This window comes from Pongo abelii, chromosome 1 (assembly GCF_028885655.2).
Source record: "Pongo abelii isolate AG06213 chromosome 1, NHGRI_mPonAbe1-v2.0_pri, whole genome shotgun sequence".
Taxonomy (NCBI): Eukaryota; Metazoa; Chordata; class Mammalia; order Primates; family Hominidae; genus Pongo; species Pongo abelii.
Genome location: NC_071985.2, coordinates 45,736,146 through 45,751,547, shown reverse-complemented (window position 1 = coordinate 45,751,547; position 15,402 = coordinate 45,736,146). Strand labels below are relative to the sequence as shown.

At 45.6% G+C, this 15,402-nt stretch overlaps 1 protein-coding gene across 1 annotated transcript; it reads left to right on the top strand.

Annotated features, from left to right (window-relative positions):
* Positions 1-12,542, top strand: LAX1 (lymphocyte transmembrane adaptor 1). The gene is made up of 5 exons (XM_054522646.2): positions 1-479; positions 5,241-5,350; positions 5,779-5,889; positions 6,480-6,559; positions 8,292-12,542. The coding sequence occupies exons 1-5, from the start codon at positions 391-393 to the stop codon at positions 9,096-9,098; spliced, it is 1,197 nt and encodes a 398-aa protein (XP_054378621.1). The 5' UTR covers positions 1-390; the 3' UTR covers positions 9,099-12,542.
* The last annotated feature ends 2,860 nt before the right edge of the window (positions 12,543-15,402 follow it).

The following is a 15,402-nucleotide window of genomic DNA, read 5'->3' as shown; positions in this document are numbered from 1 at the left end:
GGTTTGCTCTTTTCACTCTGCTTTGGGTGTTGAAGGAAGATGAGCTTCTCACGAAGCTTCTCCTGAGCCTCTTGGCAGTTTCCCCCTCTGTGCCCTTCATGTTTCCACCAGAAGGCAGAGGCCATAGATTCTGCCTGAGCCACCTCACTTGGAAGCACCACGTCCGGATGAGATCGCACCTCCTGCAGTGGGCATTAGCCACGTCCAGGTAGAACCAAACCTGTTGCTTTTGTATGTTGGGTCAACTTGGCCTGATGTTTCAGAGGTAGACACAAGATAGGGAGTTTGTTGCGGGGGTGGGGAGAAGTGGTAGACATGCTGGCTAACTGATTATGATTAAGAGAAACTTAGAAGCTGAAGCCAGAGAGCATCGTAAAGGTTCCTGATACAATGGATGGTGTCACTCCAACCCTTTCGACAATCAGAGGGAGGACCTCGGAGTCCAGCACTCTGCATGTGACTCCCCGCAGCCTGGACAGGTGAGTGACTCAGGGTGGTGAGCTCCACCCTGCCCTGATTTAGGCAGAAGGTCCTAGTCCACCCTTAGGAGCTTCTTACACAGCAGTGCTGCCGCCTCTCAACACCCAGGCTCGGGTCTACTAAACCACCAAACTCTAGGCTTGGAGGAATTTGCTCAGGGGTGCCAGGGGGAAAGGAAGGTATTGAGGAAAGAAAGAAGATACTGTGGTAGAGGAAAAACTGTGATAACACTGGTCCTTAAAGCTAGTTGCTTAGACTGGTTGGATTTCTCACTTCTCAGAGGCCCTGAACCCTATCATCAATCTTTCCTAGGTGTCACCATGACAGAAACAAAAGGCTGAGTTTTCCAAGGATGTGTTTTGAGATCCAAAAATTTGTCATGAATAAAAAATGTAGTGATAGATGTAATAAAGATACGTCTTTAAGACGTAAAATCTTACAGAACTAATCATGGGTACAAATTACTGCTACTACTTTCAATCTCATACAAACAAAATTAAAAATCCATCCACAGTTGAAACTTTAAAAGCATTGGTAGCTGACCGGGCGCGGTGGCTCATGCCTGTAACCACAGCACTTTGGGAGGCCAAGTGGGGCAGATCACCTGAGGTCAGGAGTTCAAGACCAGCCTGGCCAACATGGTGAAACCCCGTCTCTACTAAAAATACAAAAATTAGCCGGGGGTGGTAGCATGCTCCTGTAGTCCCAGCTACTCAGGAGGCTGAGGCAGGAGAATCACTTGAACCTGGGAAACAGAGGTTGCAGTGTCATGTCATTGTACTCCAGCCTGGGCAACAAAAGTGAAACTGTCTCAAAAAATAAAATAAAATTGCAGTCGTTTGGGGAAATAAATGTTATTATCATGGCAAACACATGTCACTTGCAGGTAGATATGAGCATCGATGAGCAATGAATCAGAAGCCTGAAGCATCTCTCCAAAACTATTTCTTCATTTATTTTTATTTATTTCTAATTGGCAAATCAAAATTATATATATTTATCATGATAGCCTGTTGTTTTGAAATATGTATACATTGTACAATAGCTACATTAAACTAATTGAGATACACATTACTTCACAATTTTCTTTTGTGGTGAGAATACTTAAAATTTCTCAGCAATTTTCAAGAATATGACACATTTTTATTAACTATAGTCATCAACACTTTTTTTGTTTTGTTTTGTTTTGTTTATTTTTTCGATTTTTTTTTTTTTTTTTTAGACGGAGTCTCGCTCTGTCGCCCAGGCTGGAGTGCAGTGGCGTGATCTCGGCTCACTGCAACCTCCACCTCCCAGGATCAAGCTATTCTCCTGCCTCAGCCTCCTGAGTAGCTGGGATTACAGGCATGTGCCACCACGCCTGGCTAATTTTGTATTTTTAGTAGAGTCAGGGGTTTCTCCATGTTGGTCAGGCTGGTCTTGAACTCCCTACCTCAGGTGATCCGCCCACCTCAGCCTCCCAAAGTGCTGGGATTACAGACATGAGCCACCATGCCCCGCCTTGGTAGTTCTATTTTTAATTTTTGAAGAACCTCCATAGTGTTTTCCATAATGGCTGTACTACATTTAAAACTATTTCTATATTAATTCATTTGTTTATTAATTCATTCATTTAACAAATATTCATCAGGGCCCTACTAAGTACCAAGCACTGTTTAAGGCACTAGGTGAACAGGATAAACAAGTCCATAACCTCCTGAAGATTATAGTCAAGTGGGAGAGTCAAATAATGAGCAGAGCTGAACATGGTGGCTTATGCCTATAATCCAAGCACTTTGGTAGGCCAAGGCAGGAGGATCAATTGAGCCCAGGAGTTCAAAACCAGCCTGGGCAACACATGGAGACCATCTCAAAAATTTTTTTTAATAAAAAAATGATAAACAGATAAGCATGTGAATGTATAATATCAATCAATCAGGCTGGGCGCGGTGGCTCACGCCTGTAATCCCAGCACTTTGGGAGGCCAAGGTGGGCAGATCACCCGAAGTCAGGAGTTCGAGACCAGCCTGACGAATATGATGAAACCCCATCTCTACTAAAAATACAAAAATTAGCCAGGTGTGGTGGTGCGCACCTGTAGTCCCAGCTACTCAGGAGGCTGAGGCAGAAGAATCGCTTGGACCTGGGAGGGGGAGGTTGTTGTGAGCCAAGATAATGCCATTGCACTCCAGCCTGGGAAACAAAAGCGAAACTCCGTCTCAAAAAAAAGATATATCAATCAGTCATCAGTGTTATGAAGAAAAAGTGGAGCACAGCAAGGGGACTGCAAGTAATAGGGTGTGGACATGGAAGACGTGTCTGAGGAGATGACATTTGACATTTCAGAAGAGACCTGAGTGAGAGGGACTCAGCCATGCAGACAGCTGGGAGAGGAGGATTCCTGGGAGAGGGAGTGGCAGGTCTGACACAGAACTGTGCTCTGCATGGGCAAGGGACCCTGGCAGTCAAAGTCAGAGGGAAAGTGGTAGGAAATAAGGTCAGAGGTAGGCAGAGGCCAGATCATATCGTGCCGTCAAGTCCTCACTGAGGAAGGACTATAGACTTTATTCTAAGTCACTCGAAGCCAGGGAGAGTGATGAGTAGAGGAGGGATGTGATCTGATTTACCGTTTAGAATTATCACACTGGTTTTTGTGTGAAGACAACAAATGTTAAGGCCAAGAGTTAAAGCAAGGAGACCAACCAGGAAAGTTATTGCAAAGGTTCCTGTGAAATGTACAGTGGCTTAGACCTGAGTGGTGGCAACAGAGGAGCAAGAGGTGGTTGGGTTTGGGATAAATGCCCAGGGTAATGCAGTCAGGATCTGCTGGTTGACTGGTAGTGAGGCATGAAAGAAAAAGAGCTCCAAGTCAAGAATTGCTCCAAGGTTTTTGACTAAGCCACTAGATGATGGGAAACACCTGGGGAGTAACAGGTTTATGTGGAGAGAACAGGAGCTCTGTTTTGGTTTGAGCTGTCTGTTAGGCAGCTGGTTAGAAATGCTCACTAGAAACTTGGATGGGCTGGGCGCGGTGGCTCACACCTGTAATCCCAGCACTTCGGGAGGCTGAGGCAGGCGGATCATTTGATGCCAGGAGTTCAAGACCAGCCTGACCAACATGGTGAAATCCCATCTCTAATAAAAATACAAAAACAAATTAGCCGGGAGTGGTGGCGTGTGTCTATAGTCCCGGCCACTCAGGAGACTGAGGCAGGAGAATCGCTTGAACCCAGGAGGCAGAGGTTGCAGTGAGCCAAGATCATGCCACTGCACTCCAGCCTGAGTGACACAGTGAAACTCTGTTTCAAAAAAAAAAAAAAAAAGAAAGAAAGAAAGTTGTATAAATAAGCCTAAAGCTCAAGGGGACAAAAACCTTCCCTGTTAAATGCCCTGGTTTCTAATAATTGGGGGTAGCACGTCAGTTCCTGATTCCCGCTGTAACTTCAGTTGGCAGCTTCCTGTTGCATTAGGCATAGCCATCTGGGGTTGTAATCATCTGGACGCATTTCAACACCCAAGCAAAACCGAGCAGTGACGCCAGCCCTGCCAGGGAATTGCAAGGCAGCACAGAACATGAATTGGTTAAACTTCACACAACAGCAGCGTGTTGCTTGGAGACCAGCTCCACAAATTGGTGCAGGGGGAGAGGGAGGGTGCGTTATTCAAGTTCATGCAAGCTGGACTCTGTCACAGAGCCACTCCTTAATTGTACGTTGGCTAATCCTCTCCTCCAAGCAAGCCAGGAAGCCCATGAGTAGGGAAGGAGAAGGGGCAAGGCCAAATGACTTTGACTTTGCAGGTTTGGAGGACAGTGTGGCAGAGTGGAAAGAGCATGGTCTTTAGATGCAAACAGACCTAGATTCACATTCCTTCTCTGCTCCTTCCTACCTAGGTGATCTCTGACACGTTACTTTACCTTTCTGAGTCTAAAGCTCAGGTTACTTGGCCACAAAGTGTGATAGGATTGTTGTAAAGATTAAATAAGTTTCACAGGCTGGGCGTGGTGGCTCACATCTGTAATTCCAGCACTTTGGGAGGCCAAGACAGGCAGATCACAAGGTCAAGAGATTGAGACCATCCTGACCAATGTGGTAAAACCCCATCTCTACTAAAAATACAAAAATTAGCTGGGCGTTGTGGCACGCTCCTGTAATCCCAGCTACTCTGGAGGCTGAGGCAGGAGAATGGCTTGAACCCAGGAGGCAGAGGTTGCAGCGAGCTGAGATCATGCCACTGCACTCCAGCCTGGGCGACAGAGAAAGACTCCATCTTAAAAAAAGAAAGAAAGAAAGAAGGAAAGAAAGAAAGAAAAAGAAAGGAAGGAAGGAAGGAAGGAAGGAAGAAAGAAAGAAAGAAAGAAAGAAAGAAAGAAAGAAAGAAAGAAAGAAAGAAAGAAAGAAAGAAAGAAAGAAAAAGAAAGAAAGAAAGAAAAAGAAAGGAAGGAAGGAAGGAAGGAAGGAAGGAAGGAAGGAAGGAAGGAAGGAAGGATGGAAGGAAGGAAGAAAGAAAGAAAGAAAGAAAGAAATTAAATAAGTTGCACATGTGAACCCCTGGCACCCAGTAGGCATTTGAAAGGAAGAGTTCCCTTCTCCCCTGTCCAAGTCCCCTCTCTCCATAAAGTCGATATTCAGAGATAACCCTCTCTTCCACCACACCCCACCTGGGCTTTCCTTCACTCGGCTCCCATTCCAAATCTTCAGGCTCTAACTCCTGAAGGAAATGTCTCCTCCAGCCTCTCCACCTTCCTACAGCTAGCACATGGCATTCGATTGTTTTTCTAGAAATAAAGATCAGATCAGCAACATCTTTTCTGGGTTTGCGGGACTCCTCGCCATCCTTCTGGTCGTTGCGGTTTTCTGCATCTTGTGGAACTGGAATAAACGGAAGAAGCGTGAGTCCCTTGTTTGTCCTGAGTTGAGACACAGTAGGATTAATAATCTAGCCTGGAATTTAAAGCCCAGCTTATTTACCAGGGATAAACTATTGGCCTGGGGAGTCCTCAGTTCTTACCTGATACATTGGCCATTGCCTCACCCAAGATCCTGAGCTGTGGCTCCAAAAGCCCAGTGCTGATGGAGTTCCCCTGGGAAAGACATTGCCCTGGTGCCCCTGTGTCCAGTTTCCTCTTTACGTTCTGTCCATCAAGTCCCCTATTCCTCTCACTCAAATGAAAATTCCTGTAGCTCGAGTCTGAAAGGGTATTTTTGTGAGAACTGGCAAGGATGGGGAGCATTTTCAGGGCCATCTCGTTCCCATGAGTCCCTTCACTGTGTGCGGCTGACCCCCGCCATGACTCCCATCTCTCTCATTGCCTTGCAGGACAAGTTCCTTACCTCCGAGTTACCGTAATGCCCTTGCTGACTTTGCCACAAACCAGACAAAGAGCCAAAAATATTTATGACATCTTGCCTTGGCGACAGGAAGACCTGGGTAGGTTTTTCCTTCTAATCTATGGAGTCCAGATGTTCAAACTTCTACTCCCAGAACGTGCCTCTCACCCTCCAGAAGCAATTTTCTTTAAGTTCTCAAACCTGTTTGCCTTTCAGAGAGTATCAGGGAGAATGGGATAGATAGACTGTCAGCTGCAACTCCAGGAGGGTCTGGAGGGCTCCAAAAAGGGAGCAGAGGGTCATCTGGGCTGGGAGCTTTGTTTTTTCTTAATGTTAAGGCAGCAGAGGAAAGCCAAGTGTGCCCAGGCATGGGGAAGACACCAAGGAAGAGAACTCGGTGCCAGCATCACAGGCAGAGGATGGGGCGGGGAGGAGGTTCTCACACAGGAGCTTGTTTCTCAGCCTCCCAACCCCTGTGATAGCATCCTCCAGCGCCACAGAAGCTGAGGGGCTTCTGGTTCTCAGAGTGTCATCCCCATAGCTCTGACCTCAGAACATGAGAGAACACCAGACCCAAGGCTGGAAATTCCAGACACCATGCAAACCCACTTCATCCATGATGCAGGGATTATTTGGACTGAAGCACTCAGAGGACTGGCCATCTTCAGGATTTGTTCTCTGTCCTTTCAGGGAGACATGAGTCAAGGAGTATGCGCATTTTCAGTACTGAGAGCCTCCTCTCCAGAAATTCTGAGAGCCCGGAGCATGTGGTAAGAGTCAAGCTTCTTGGGAGAATGACACGTCTCTGGCAGAAGAACTGCGGGGGAAAGAGTTATAGGGCTTGGATCTGGTTTCACTGCAAACAAACAGCATGCCCTTTGGCACTCGCCCTGCAGTCCTATTAATAAATTGGGAAGGCTAGCCTCAGGATCTCCTATACCAAAAAGAAAAATTAAGGACAGAGGCAAGTGCTTGGAGTTATAAAAAGGGCACCAGGGTACAATATTCAAGTGCATAATGTCAGAACTGAAATTGATTGGTGTATATATATTTTTTTTTCTTTTTTTTTTTGAGATGGAGTCTTGCTCTGTCACCCAGGCTGGAGTGCAGTGGTGCGATCTCAGCTCACTGCAACTTCTGCTTCCCAGGTTCAAGCAGTTCTCCTGCCTCAGCCTCCCAAGTAGCTGGGATTACAGGCATGCGCCACCACACCCAGCTAATTTTTGTATTTTTAGTAGAGACGGGGTTTCACCATGTTGGCCAGGATGGTCTCAATCTCTTGACCTTTTGATCCACCCGCCTTGGCCTCCCAAAGTGCTGAGATTACAGGCATGATCCACCGTGCCCAGCATTTCTTTTTTTTTTTTTTTTTTTGCTCACTCCAACCTCTGCTTCCTGGGCTCAAGCGATCCTCCCACCTCATCCCCCCAGGTAGCTGGGACCACAGGCGCACACCACCACGCCTGGCTAACTTTCGTATTTTGTGTAGAGATGGGGTTTCACCATATTGCCCAGGCTGGTCTCAAACACCTGAGCTCAAGCAATCTGCCTGCCTTGGCCTCCCAAAGTGCTGAGATTACAGGTGTGAGCCACCATGCCCTGCCAATTGATTGTTTTAACAAAGAAAGACATGACAACATGCTTATTCAAATGAATATTGCTCCCTTCAAAGTGATCACCTCAGGAGGGTATGCAAATATTCCAACAATGCCATTGGTACTCAAAACACACTTAAAAACCTGCTTTGGATATTACTTCCAGGGCTTATGTCAATTATTTCAATTACCCTCAGGAGCAGAAATATCTGTAAGTCATTCAGCACTGTAGCTGATATAGAAAGTGTTTGATCAAATGAGGTTGTTATAGGATCAACAAGTTTTTGTGTCTGCTGCCCGGTAACAGAACATACACTGTCTCTACTAAAAATACAAAATATTAGCCGGGCAGTGGTAGGAGGCACCTGTAATCCCAGCTACTCAGGAGGCTGAGGCGGGAGAATCAATTGAACACGGGAGGCAGAGATTGCAGTGAGCTGAGATCGCTCTACTGCACTCCAGCTGGGGCGACAAGAGCGAAACTCCTTCTCAAAAACAAAAATAAAAACAAACTTACGATGTAAATATTATGATAATCTTCTTTTTATAAATTAGGAAATGAAGACACCAAGAGATTAGGTCAGGTGCTCATACTCACTTGGCACAAAGTGGTGAGGCTAGGATTTGTACCTTTAGTCTAAGCCTCACCTTTAGCCACTATGTTGTACTGCCTCTCAGTGGGCTCTTCAGTTGATAATATTTTCATCCCCCCCGCCCCCCCCCACCAATTGATTCCCATACTGTGGCCAAAAACCAGTTGCAATTTATCGTCACATTTACCCTGTTGCTCTTCTTCTTCTTTTCTTTTTTTTTTTTTTTAACTATGCCAGTGGTATTTTCCAAGAAGAAAGGCTTTGTCCATATTTCTGCTTGCATCTGACCACTGGCTTCCTTTTCTTCTTCATAGCCCTCCCAAGCAGGCAATGCCTTCCAGGAGCATACAGCCCACATCCATGCCATGGAGTACGCAGTGGGTATCTATGACAACGCCATGGTCCCCCAGATGTGTGGGAACCTCACTCCCTCGGCACACTGCGTCAATGTCAGAGCTTCCAGAGACTGCACAAGCATTTCTTCAGAGGAGTTACATGATTATGTCAATGTCCCCACAGCAGAAGAGATTGCTGAGACTCTAGCTTCTACCAAAAGCGCTTCCAGAAATCTCTTTGTTCTTCCCAGTACCCAGAAGATGGAGTTTACTGAGGAAAGAGATGAGGGCTGTGGAGATGCTGGTGACTGCACCAGTTTGTATTCTCCAGGAACTGAGGACAGTGATTCACTCAGCAATGGAGAAGGTTCTTCTCAGATCTCAAATGACTATGTCAACATGACAGGGTTGGATATCAGTGCCATCCAGGAAAGGCAGCTCTGGGTGGCTTTTCAGTGCTGCAGAGACTATGAAAATGTTCCAGCAGCAGATCCCAGTGGAAGCCAGCAGCAGGCTGAGAAAGATGTGCCATCCTCAAACATAGGTCATTTCGAGGACAAGACAGATGATCCCGGGACCCATGTCCAATGTGTCAAAAGGACATTCCTTGCTTCAGGGGATTATGCAGACTTTCAGCCATTCACACAGAGTGAGGACAGTCAGATGAAACATAGAGAAGAGATGTCAAATGAAGACTCCAATGACTATGAAAATGTGCTAACTGCCAAGTTAGGAGGCAGGGACTCTGAGCAGGGGCCTGGCACTCAGCTCCTTCCTGATGAATGAAGACCCAGGTACCCAGCCGTAAAGCCACATTGAGTAGTCTATCCCATAGGATACTGCAGAGTCTAGTGCAGATCCGTGATCACCTTAGTGCTTCAGTGGATTCACTGGTTAGATTAAAAAGAGGCTGAGATGAGCAGGGAACTAAGAGGCCACACAAAAGCAGAGGTTTGGGAATTCCAGAAGGGAATTCTTCTCAAGCAGAGTGTGGTTATCTCCTGTACCAGCCTAAGAATGTTTGCTGAAACTGCTTCCTAGAACTGTGAGGAAAGCAGGAAAGTAGTGCACAGTAGTCTAAGATTATTACCTTCATTAATACCAACAGGCTGCAAAGCAAGAGTATAGATTATTGTATAATCCAGGCAGAGGTCAAAAGGAAGGAAGAAGTTGGAATGGAGTGGGGTGGGCAATTTCCATTTTAAAGAGTGTAGGCAGGCCAGGTGCAGTGGCTCATGCCTGTAATCCCAGCACTTTGGTAGGCAGAGGAGGGCAGATCACTTGGTGCCAGGAGTTCTAGACCAGCCTGGCCAACATAGCCCATCTTTACTAAAAATACAAAATTAGCCAGGCATGGTGGTGTGCCCCTGTAATCCCAGCTACTCAGGAGGCTGAAGCAGGAGAATCACTTGAACCTGGCAGGTGGAGGTTGCAGCAAGCCGAGATTGTGCCACTGTACTCCAGGCTGGTGACAGAGCGAGACTCCCTCTCAAAAAAACAAAAGAAACAAACAAACAAAAAAGTGTGGGCAACCAAATGTAGGTGAGGATGCAAAAGAACAGGAACTCTCACTGGTGGCTGATGGGATTGCAAAGCGTCAGGGCCACTCTGAAAAACTGTTCAGCAGTTTCTTATAAGCATAACTTATCATATGGCCCAGCCATTTCACTACTAGAAATCGACCCAAGTGAACTGAAAACTTATGTTCACACAAAAACTCGCACATAACTGTTTATAGCAGCTTCATTCATAATTACCAAAAACTGGAAATAACCCAGATATCCTTCAACAGGTGATTGGATAAACTGTTGATATCCATTCCTTGAGTTTATCCATACTCAATAGTAAAAAATGAACTCTTGGTTCACACAATAATATAGACATATCTTAAATCCATTTGCTAAGTGAAAGAAGCTAGGCCTAAAAGTCTACATGTTGGGCAATTCTATTTATATGCCATTCTGGAAAAGGCAAAACTGTAGGGATGAAGAACAGATCAGTTGTTGCCAGGTTTGAGAAAAGGAGGGAAGTTTGCTACAAAGGGGCTGCAAAGGGAATTTTTAGGCTGATGGAGCTGTTCTGTATGGTACTGTGTGGTGGATACATGACAATATCCGTTTGCAAACACAAGAACTATACACATGGCCAGGCACGGTGGCTCACGCCTATAATCCCAGCACTTTGGGGGGCCAAGGCAGGGGAACATGAGGTCAGGAGATCGAGACTGTCCTGGACAACATGGTGAAACCCTGTCTCTACTGTCTCTAACATTTGTAAACCTGTCTCTAATTTGTAATTTGTAAACCCTGTCTCTCATATTTGTAAAAATACAAAAATTAGCCTGGCATGGTGGTATGCGCCTGTAGTCCCAGCTACTCAGGAGGCTGAGGCAGGAGAATCGCTTGAACCAGGGAGGCGGACTGCACTCCAGCCTGGGCAACAGAGAAAGACAATGTCTCAAAAAAAAAAAAAAGAAAAAAAAAGAACTATACACTAGACAAAGGGGCTTTTATTGTATGCAAATTTTAAAAAATGAACAGACTGTCAAGGGAACCCAGGATGGTATGCAAATTGTGGCAAATGAATCTAATTGTATTATAAATGTATGATATCAACTCACTGAAAGGGATGGGGAAAAAAAGAACTGACAATTGAAGTTGGAAAACAATGTTTTAACTTGTAACTGTAGATAAGGACACAAAGAGCTGTATACAAAAACTGCACTCTGGTTGCTAAATTTGTATCTCACAGAGGCGTGGCTTAGCAATTCTGAAATGACTTTATATGTATATTTGGGTTAAATAAATCAATCTATTGTAGATAAGGAGAGACAGGTTAGTGTAAGAATTGAATTGCAGGGCACCCAAGTGGTGTCCAGAAAGCTGGAAAATTGGTCGGCTGTTGGGGGGAACATCCCACACATTTGGTGTCAGAAGTGTCGTGAGTGAAAACAGACCATCACTCCACCAAGTGGACAGCATTTAAATTCATGCCACACAGAGGGAACCATGACAGTCTGGTAACTGATGACCAAGCCGGGTTAGCCAGGGCAGCAGCAAGCGCATCAAAAGGACAATCCCATAGTCAAGTAAGGAGAAGTTTGTATCATATGTGAGAATGAAGCTTAAATGGACTGAACAAAATCTTAAACATTGGCATGACAGAATTCTCATAACTAAGAGGGGATGAAAAGTTATGGGATCTAAATTAGAAGTTATGAAGACATCTGCCACCCAGTAAGGGTGGGAGGGACGACATATCAGTTGGGGGCAGGTCCTGGAATAAACTAAGCCAGCTCTTTTTTATTTTTTGAGATGGAGCTTTGGTCTTGTCACCCAGGCTAGAGTGCAATGGCATGATCTTGGCTCACTGCAACCTCCACCTCCCAAGCTCAAGCAATTCTCCTGCCTTCGCTTCCCAAGTAGCTGAGATTACAGGCACCTGCCACCATGATAATTTTGTATTTTTAGTAGAGACGGGGTTTCACCATGTTGGTTAGGCTGGTCTCGAACTCCTGACCTCAGGTGATCCACCTGCTGTGGCCTCCCAAAGTGCTGGAATTACAGGCGTGAGCCACCACGCTGGGCCCTAAGGCAGCTCTTGCTTGTTTACACACCAACAAGCTGGATACCTCAATCAGCCAGTCACACTTACATACTCTCCCAAATCAAGAATGATTAATGCACTGTAGATTGTCTCATATTTAGATAGGTAACTTTTCTGTTTATTTCTTGTTTTAAGAAATTTTTGCAAATGAATCAATGAAAAATTTTTTATTGAATGTTAATTTTTTTCTTTCCATTTATGGTTTTGTTTTCTCACATTAGTTGCCAGGAAATGTTGACTGATTGTCTTATCTCATACACTCGATAATGCTAAATATGAGGAAATTTTTTCAAGATTAGGATAGGATGAAAAAGTAGATATAAAGATAACCAAGGCCAGGCACAGTGGCTCACGCCTGTAATCCCAGCTCTGTGGGAGGCCACGGCAGGCAGATGACTTGAGCCCAGGCGTTCAAGACGAGCCTGGGTAACATGGTAAAACCCCATCTCTACAAAAAATACAAAAATTACCTAGACATGGTGGTGCTTGCCTGTAGTTCCAGCTACTCAGGAGGCTGAGGTGGGAGGATCACTTGAGCCCAAGAGGTGGAGGCTGCAGTGAGCCATATTCTTGCCTCTGCATTCCAGCCTGGGCGATAGCAAGACTCTGCCTCAAACAAACAAAGATAACTAACCCATTTTGATTCCTTAATTAGTTAAATAAAATGAATTAATTACCCAAACCTATATTATATTGATTGTGTCTTCATTCAGGATACTGTTTAGTACAAAATACAGAGGTTTGCTAAGTTCTCTCCTTCCCTCTAGAAGCCCCCACCCTCTAATGGTGAATGGAAGATGAGGTCTTGCTGTCCCTCTGGCATCTGTTCTCCTTCAGCATCCCCTTACTATGACAGGCTTTATTGTCAATTCTGGGTTTCCTGTGGGCTGAGGGCCTATACTGACTTGCAAATATTTCCAGAAACTCTCAGTCAATAAGCCGGTGTCCTGCTCCCCTGAAGTTACAGAGAAATGGAAGTAAACAGGCCTCCCTTTCCTCTTACCAATCATTTCCTTCAGCATTCCCAGCTCCAGACTGGGAAGATAGATGTCTGTTTCTACCCTGAAGAGTTAGGATCATTTCAGAAGAATATGACAACATAGCCAGAAAACTCTAACCTTTTCTTTTTATCTCCGATGCTTCTTTGACTCTCCAGGGGAAATGAAAGGAACCTGAAGCCCTTCACAAGAGTGCAATTTCCCATGCAGGGCCAGCTTCCTGGGCGTGCTGCCTGAGCAGTTGCATGGGGCCTGGCACTCAGAAGGGCCCTGCACTTGGTTTAATGTTGTGCTGTTGTCATCTTGAAATTCTTACCTTTGAAAGAAATTCTTATCTTTGAATTCGTGTTTTGTAAATGAAGTCTGTTGGGACAATGGAGAATGCACATGGGAAGAGAAGATACCCATAATATGCATGTCCATCATCCATTGCCTCCCATTTATATATAGTTTTTGTAGTGCCTTATGAGTAGAGAATTCTGGCAGACCCACATTTCATGGAGGGTCAGCATGATTCAGAGTGGGTATGTCAGAGGCACTGGAACCAGAGCGACTCCATCTTAAATGGCAGCTGAGTAAAATGAGGCTGAGACCTGCTGGGCTGCATTCCCAGAAGGTTAGGCATTCTTAGTCACAGAATGAGATAGGAGGTCGGCACAAGATACAGGTCACAAAGACCTTGCTGATAAAACAGGCTGTGATAAAGAAGCCAGCCAAAACCCACCAAAACCAAGATGGCGATGAGAGTGACCCCTAGTCATCCTCACTGCTCATTATATGCTCATTAGAATACATTAGCATGCTAAAAGACACTCCTACTGGTACCATGACAGTTTACAAATGCCATAGCAATATCTAGAAGTTACCCTCTATGGTCTGAAAGGAAGATGAACCTTTAGTTTTGGGAAATCTCCACCCCTTTCCCAGTAAACTAATGAATAATCTGCCCCTTGTTTAGCATATGATCAAGAGATAACCATGAAAGGCCAGGCGTGGTATCTCATGCCTGTAATCCCAGCACTTTGGGAGGCCGAGGCAGGCAGATCACTTGAGGTCAGGAGTTTGAGACCAGCCTGGCCACCATGGTGAAATCCCGTCTCTACTAAAAATAGAAAAATTAGCCAGGTGTGGTGGCACACACCTGTAATCCCAACTACTTGGTAGGCTGAGGCAGGAGAATCACTTAAACCTGGGAGGCAGAGGTTGCAGTGAGCCAAGATCACTGCACTCTCGCCTGGGTGACAGAGCAAGACTCTATCTCAGTAAAAAATAAATAAGTAAAAAATAAAGCTGGCATTAGGCTGGGCACTGTGGCTCATACCTGTAATCCCAGCACTTTGGGAGGCAGAGGCAGGCGGATCACCTGAGGTCAGGAGCTCGAGACTAGCCTGGCCAACATGGTGAAACCCCGTCTGTACTAAAAATACAAAAATTAGCCAGGCTTTGTCACGGACACCTGTAATCCCAGCTACTTGGGAGGCTGAGGCAGGAGAATTGCTTGAACCCAGGAGGCAGAGGTTGCAGTGAGCGGAGATTGCTCCATTGCACTCTAGCCTGGGTAACAAGAGTGAAACTCTGTTTCAAAAAAATAAAAAATAAAAAAAAACCATAAAGCTGGCATTGCACAATATAAAGATGAAGTCATGCTAACTATGTTAAATGTTAATTTCCTTGGCTGGGCGTGGTGGCTCATGCCTGCAATCCCAGCACTTTGGGAAGCTGAGGCGAGTGGATCACCTGAGGTCAGGAGTTTGAGACCAGCCTGGCCAACATGGTGAAACCCCGTCTCTACTAAAAATACAAAAATTAGCTGGGCATGGTGATGTGCACCCGTAATCTCACCTACTGAGGAGGCTGAGGCAGGAGAACTGCTTGAACCCGGGAGGCAGAGGTTGCAGTGAGCGGAGATCCCGCCATTGCACTCTAGCCTGGGCAACAAGAGGGAAACTCTGTCTCAAAAAAAAAAAAAAAAAAAAAGTTAATATTTTTTACTTAGAATGGCATTAAATAGTAAATTTAAAACACCATGTCAAGAAAGACTAGATAGGCTGGGCACGATGGCTCACGCCTGTAATCCCAGCACTCTGGGAGGCTGAGACGGGCGGATCACGAGGTCCGGAGATCGAGACCATCCCTGCTAACACGGTGAAACCCTGTCTCTACTAAAAATACAAAAAAAAAATTAGCCGGGCGTGGTGGCGGGCACCTGTAGTCCCAGCTACTCGGGAGGCTGAGGCAGGAGAATGGCGTAAACCCGGGAGGCGGAGCTTGCAGTGAGCCCGAGATCGGGCCACTGCACTCCAGCCTGGGTGACAGAGCGAGACTCCGTCTCAAAAAAAAAAGAATGACTAGATACAGGGATGTCCAATCTTTTGGCTTCCCTGGGCCACATTGAAAGAAGAATTGGCTGGGCGCAGTGGCTCACGCCTGTAATCCCAGCACTTTGGGAGGCTGAGGCAGGCAGATTACCTGAGGTCAGGAGTTCG

Excerpts from the sequence above, each read along its gene's own strand:
- LAX1 (XM_054522646.2), top strand. The coding sequence starts at position 391 with ATGGATGGTGTCACTCCAACCCTTTCGACAATCAGAGGGAGGACCTCG. Across the intron at positions 480-5,240 it reads ACTCCCCGCAGCCTGGACAG|AAATAAAGATCAGATCAGCA; the intron begins GTGAGTGACTCA and ends TTGTTTTTCTAG. Across the intron at positions 5,890-6,479 it reads TTGGCGACAGGAAGACCTGG|GGAGACATGAGTCAAGGAGT; the intron begins GTAGGTTTTTCC and ends CTGTCCTTTCAG.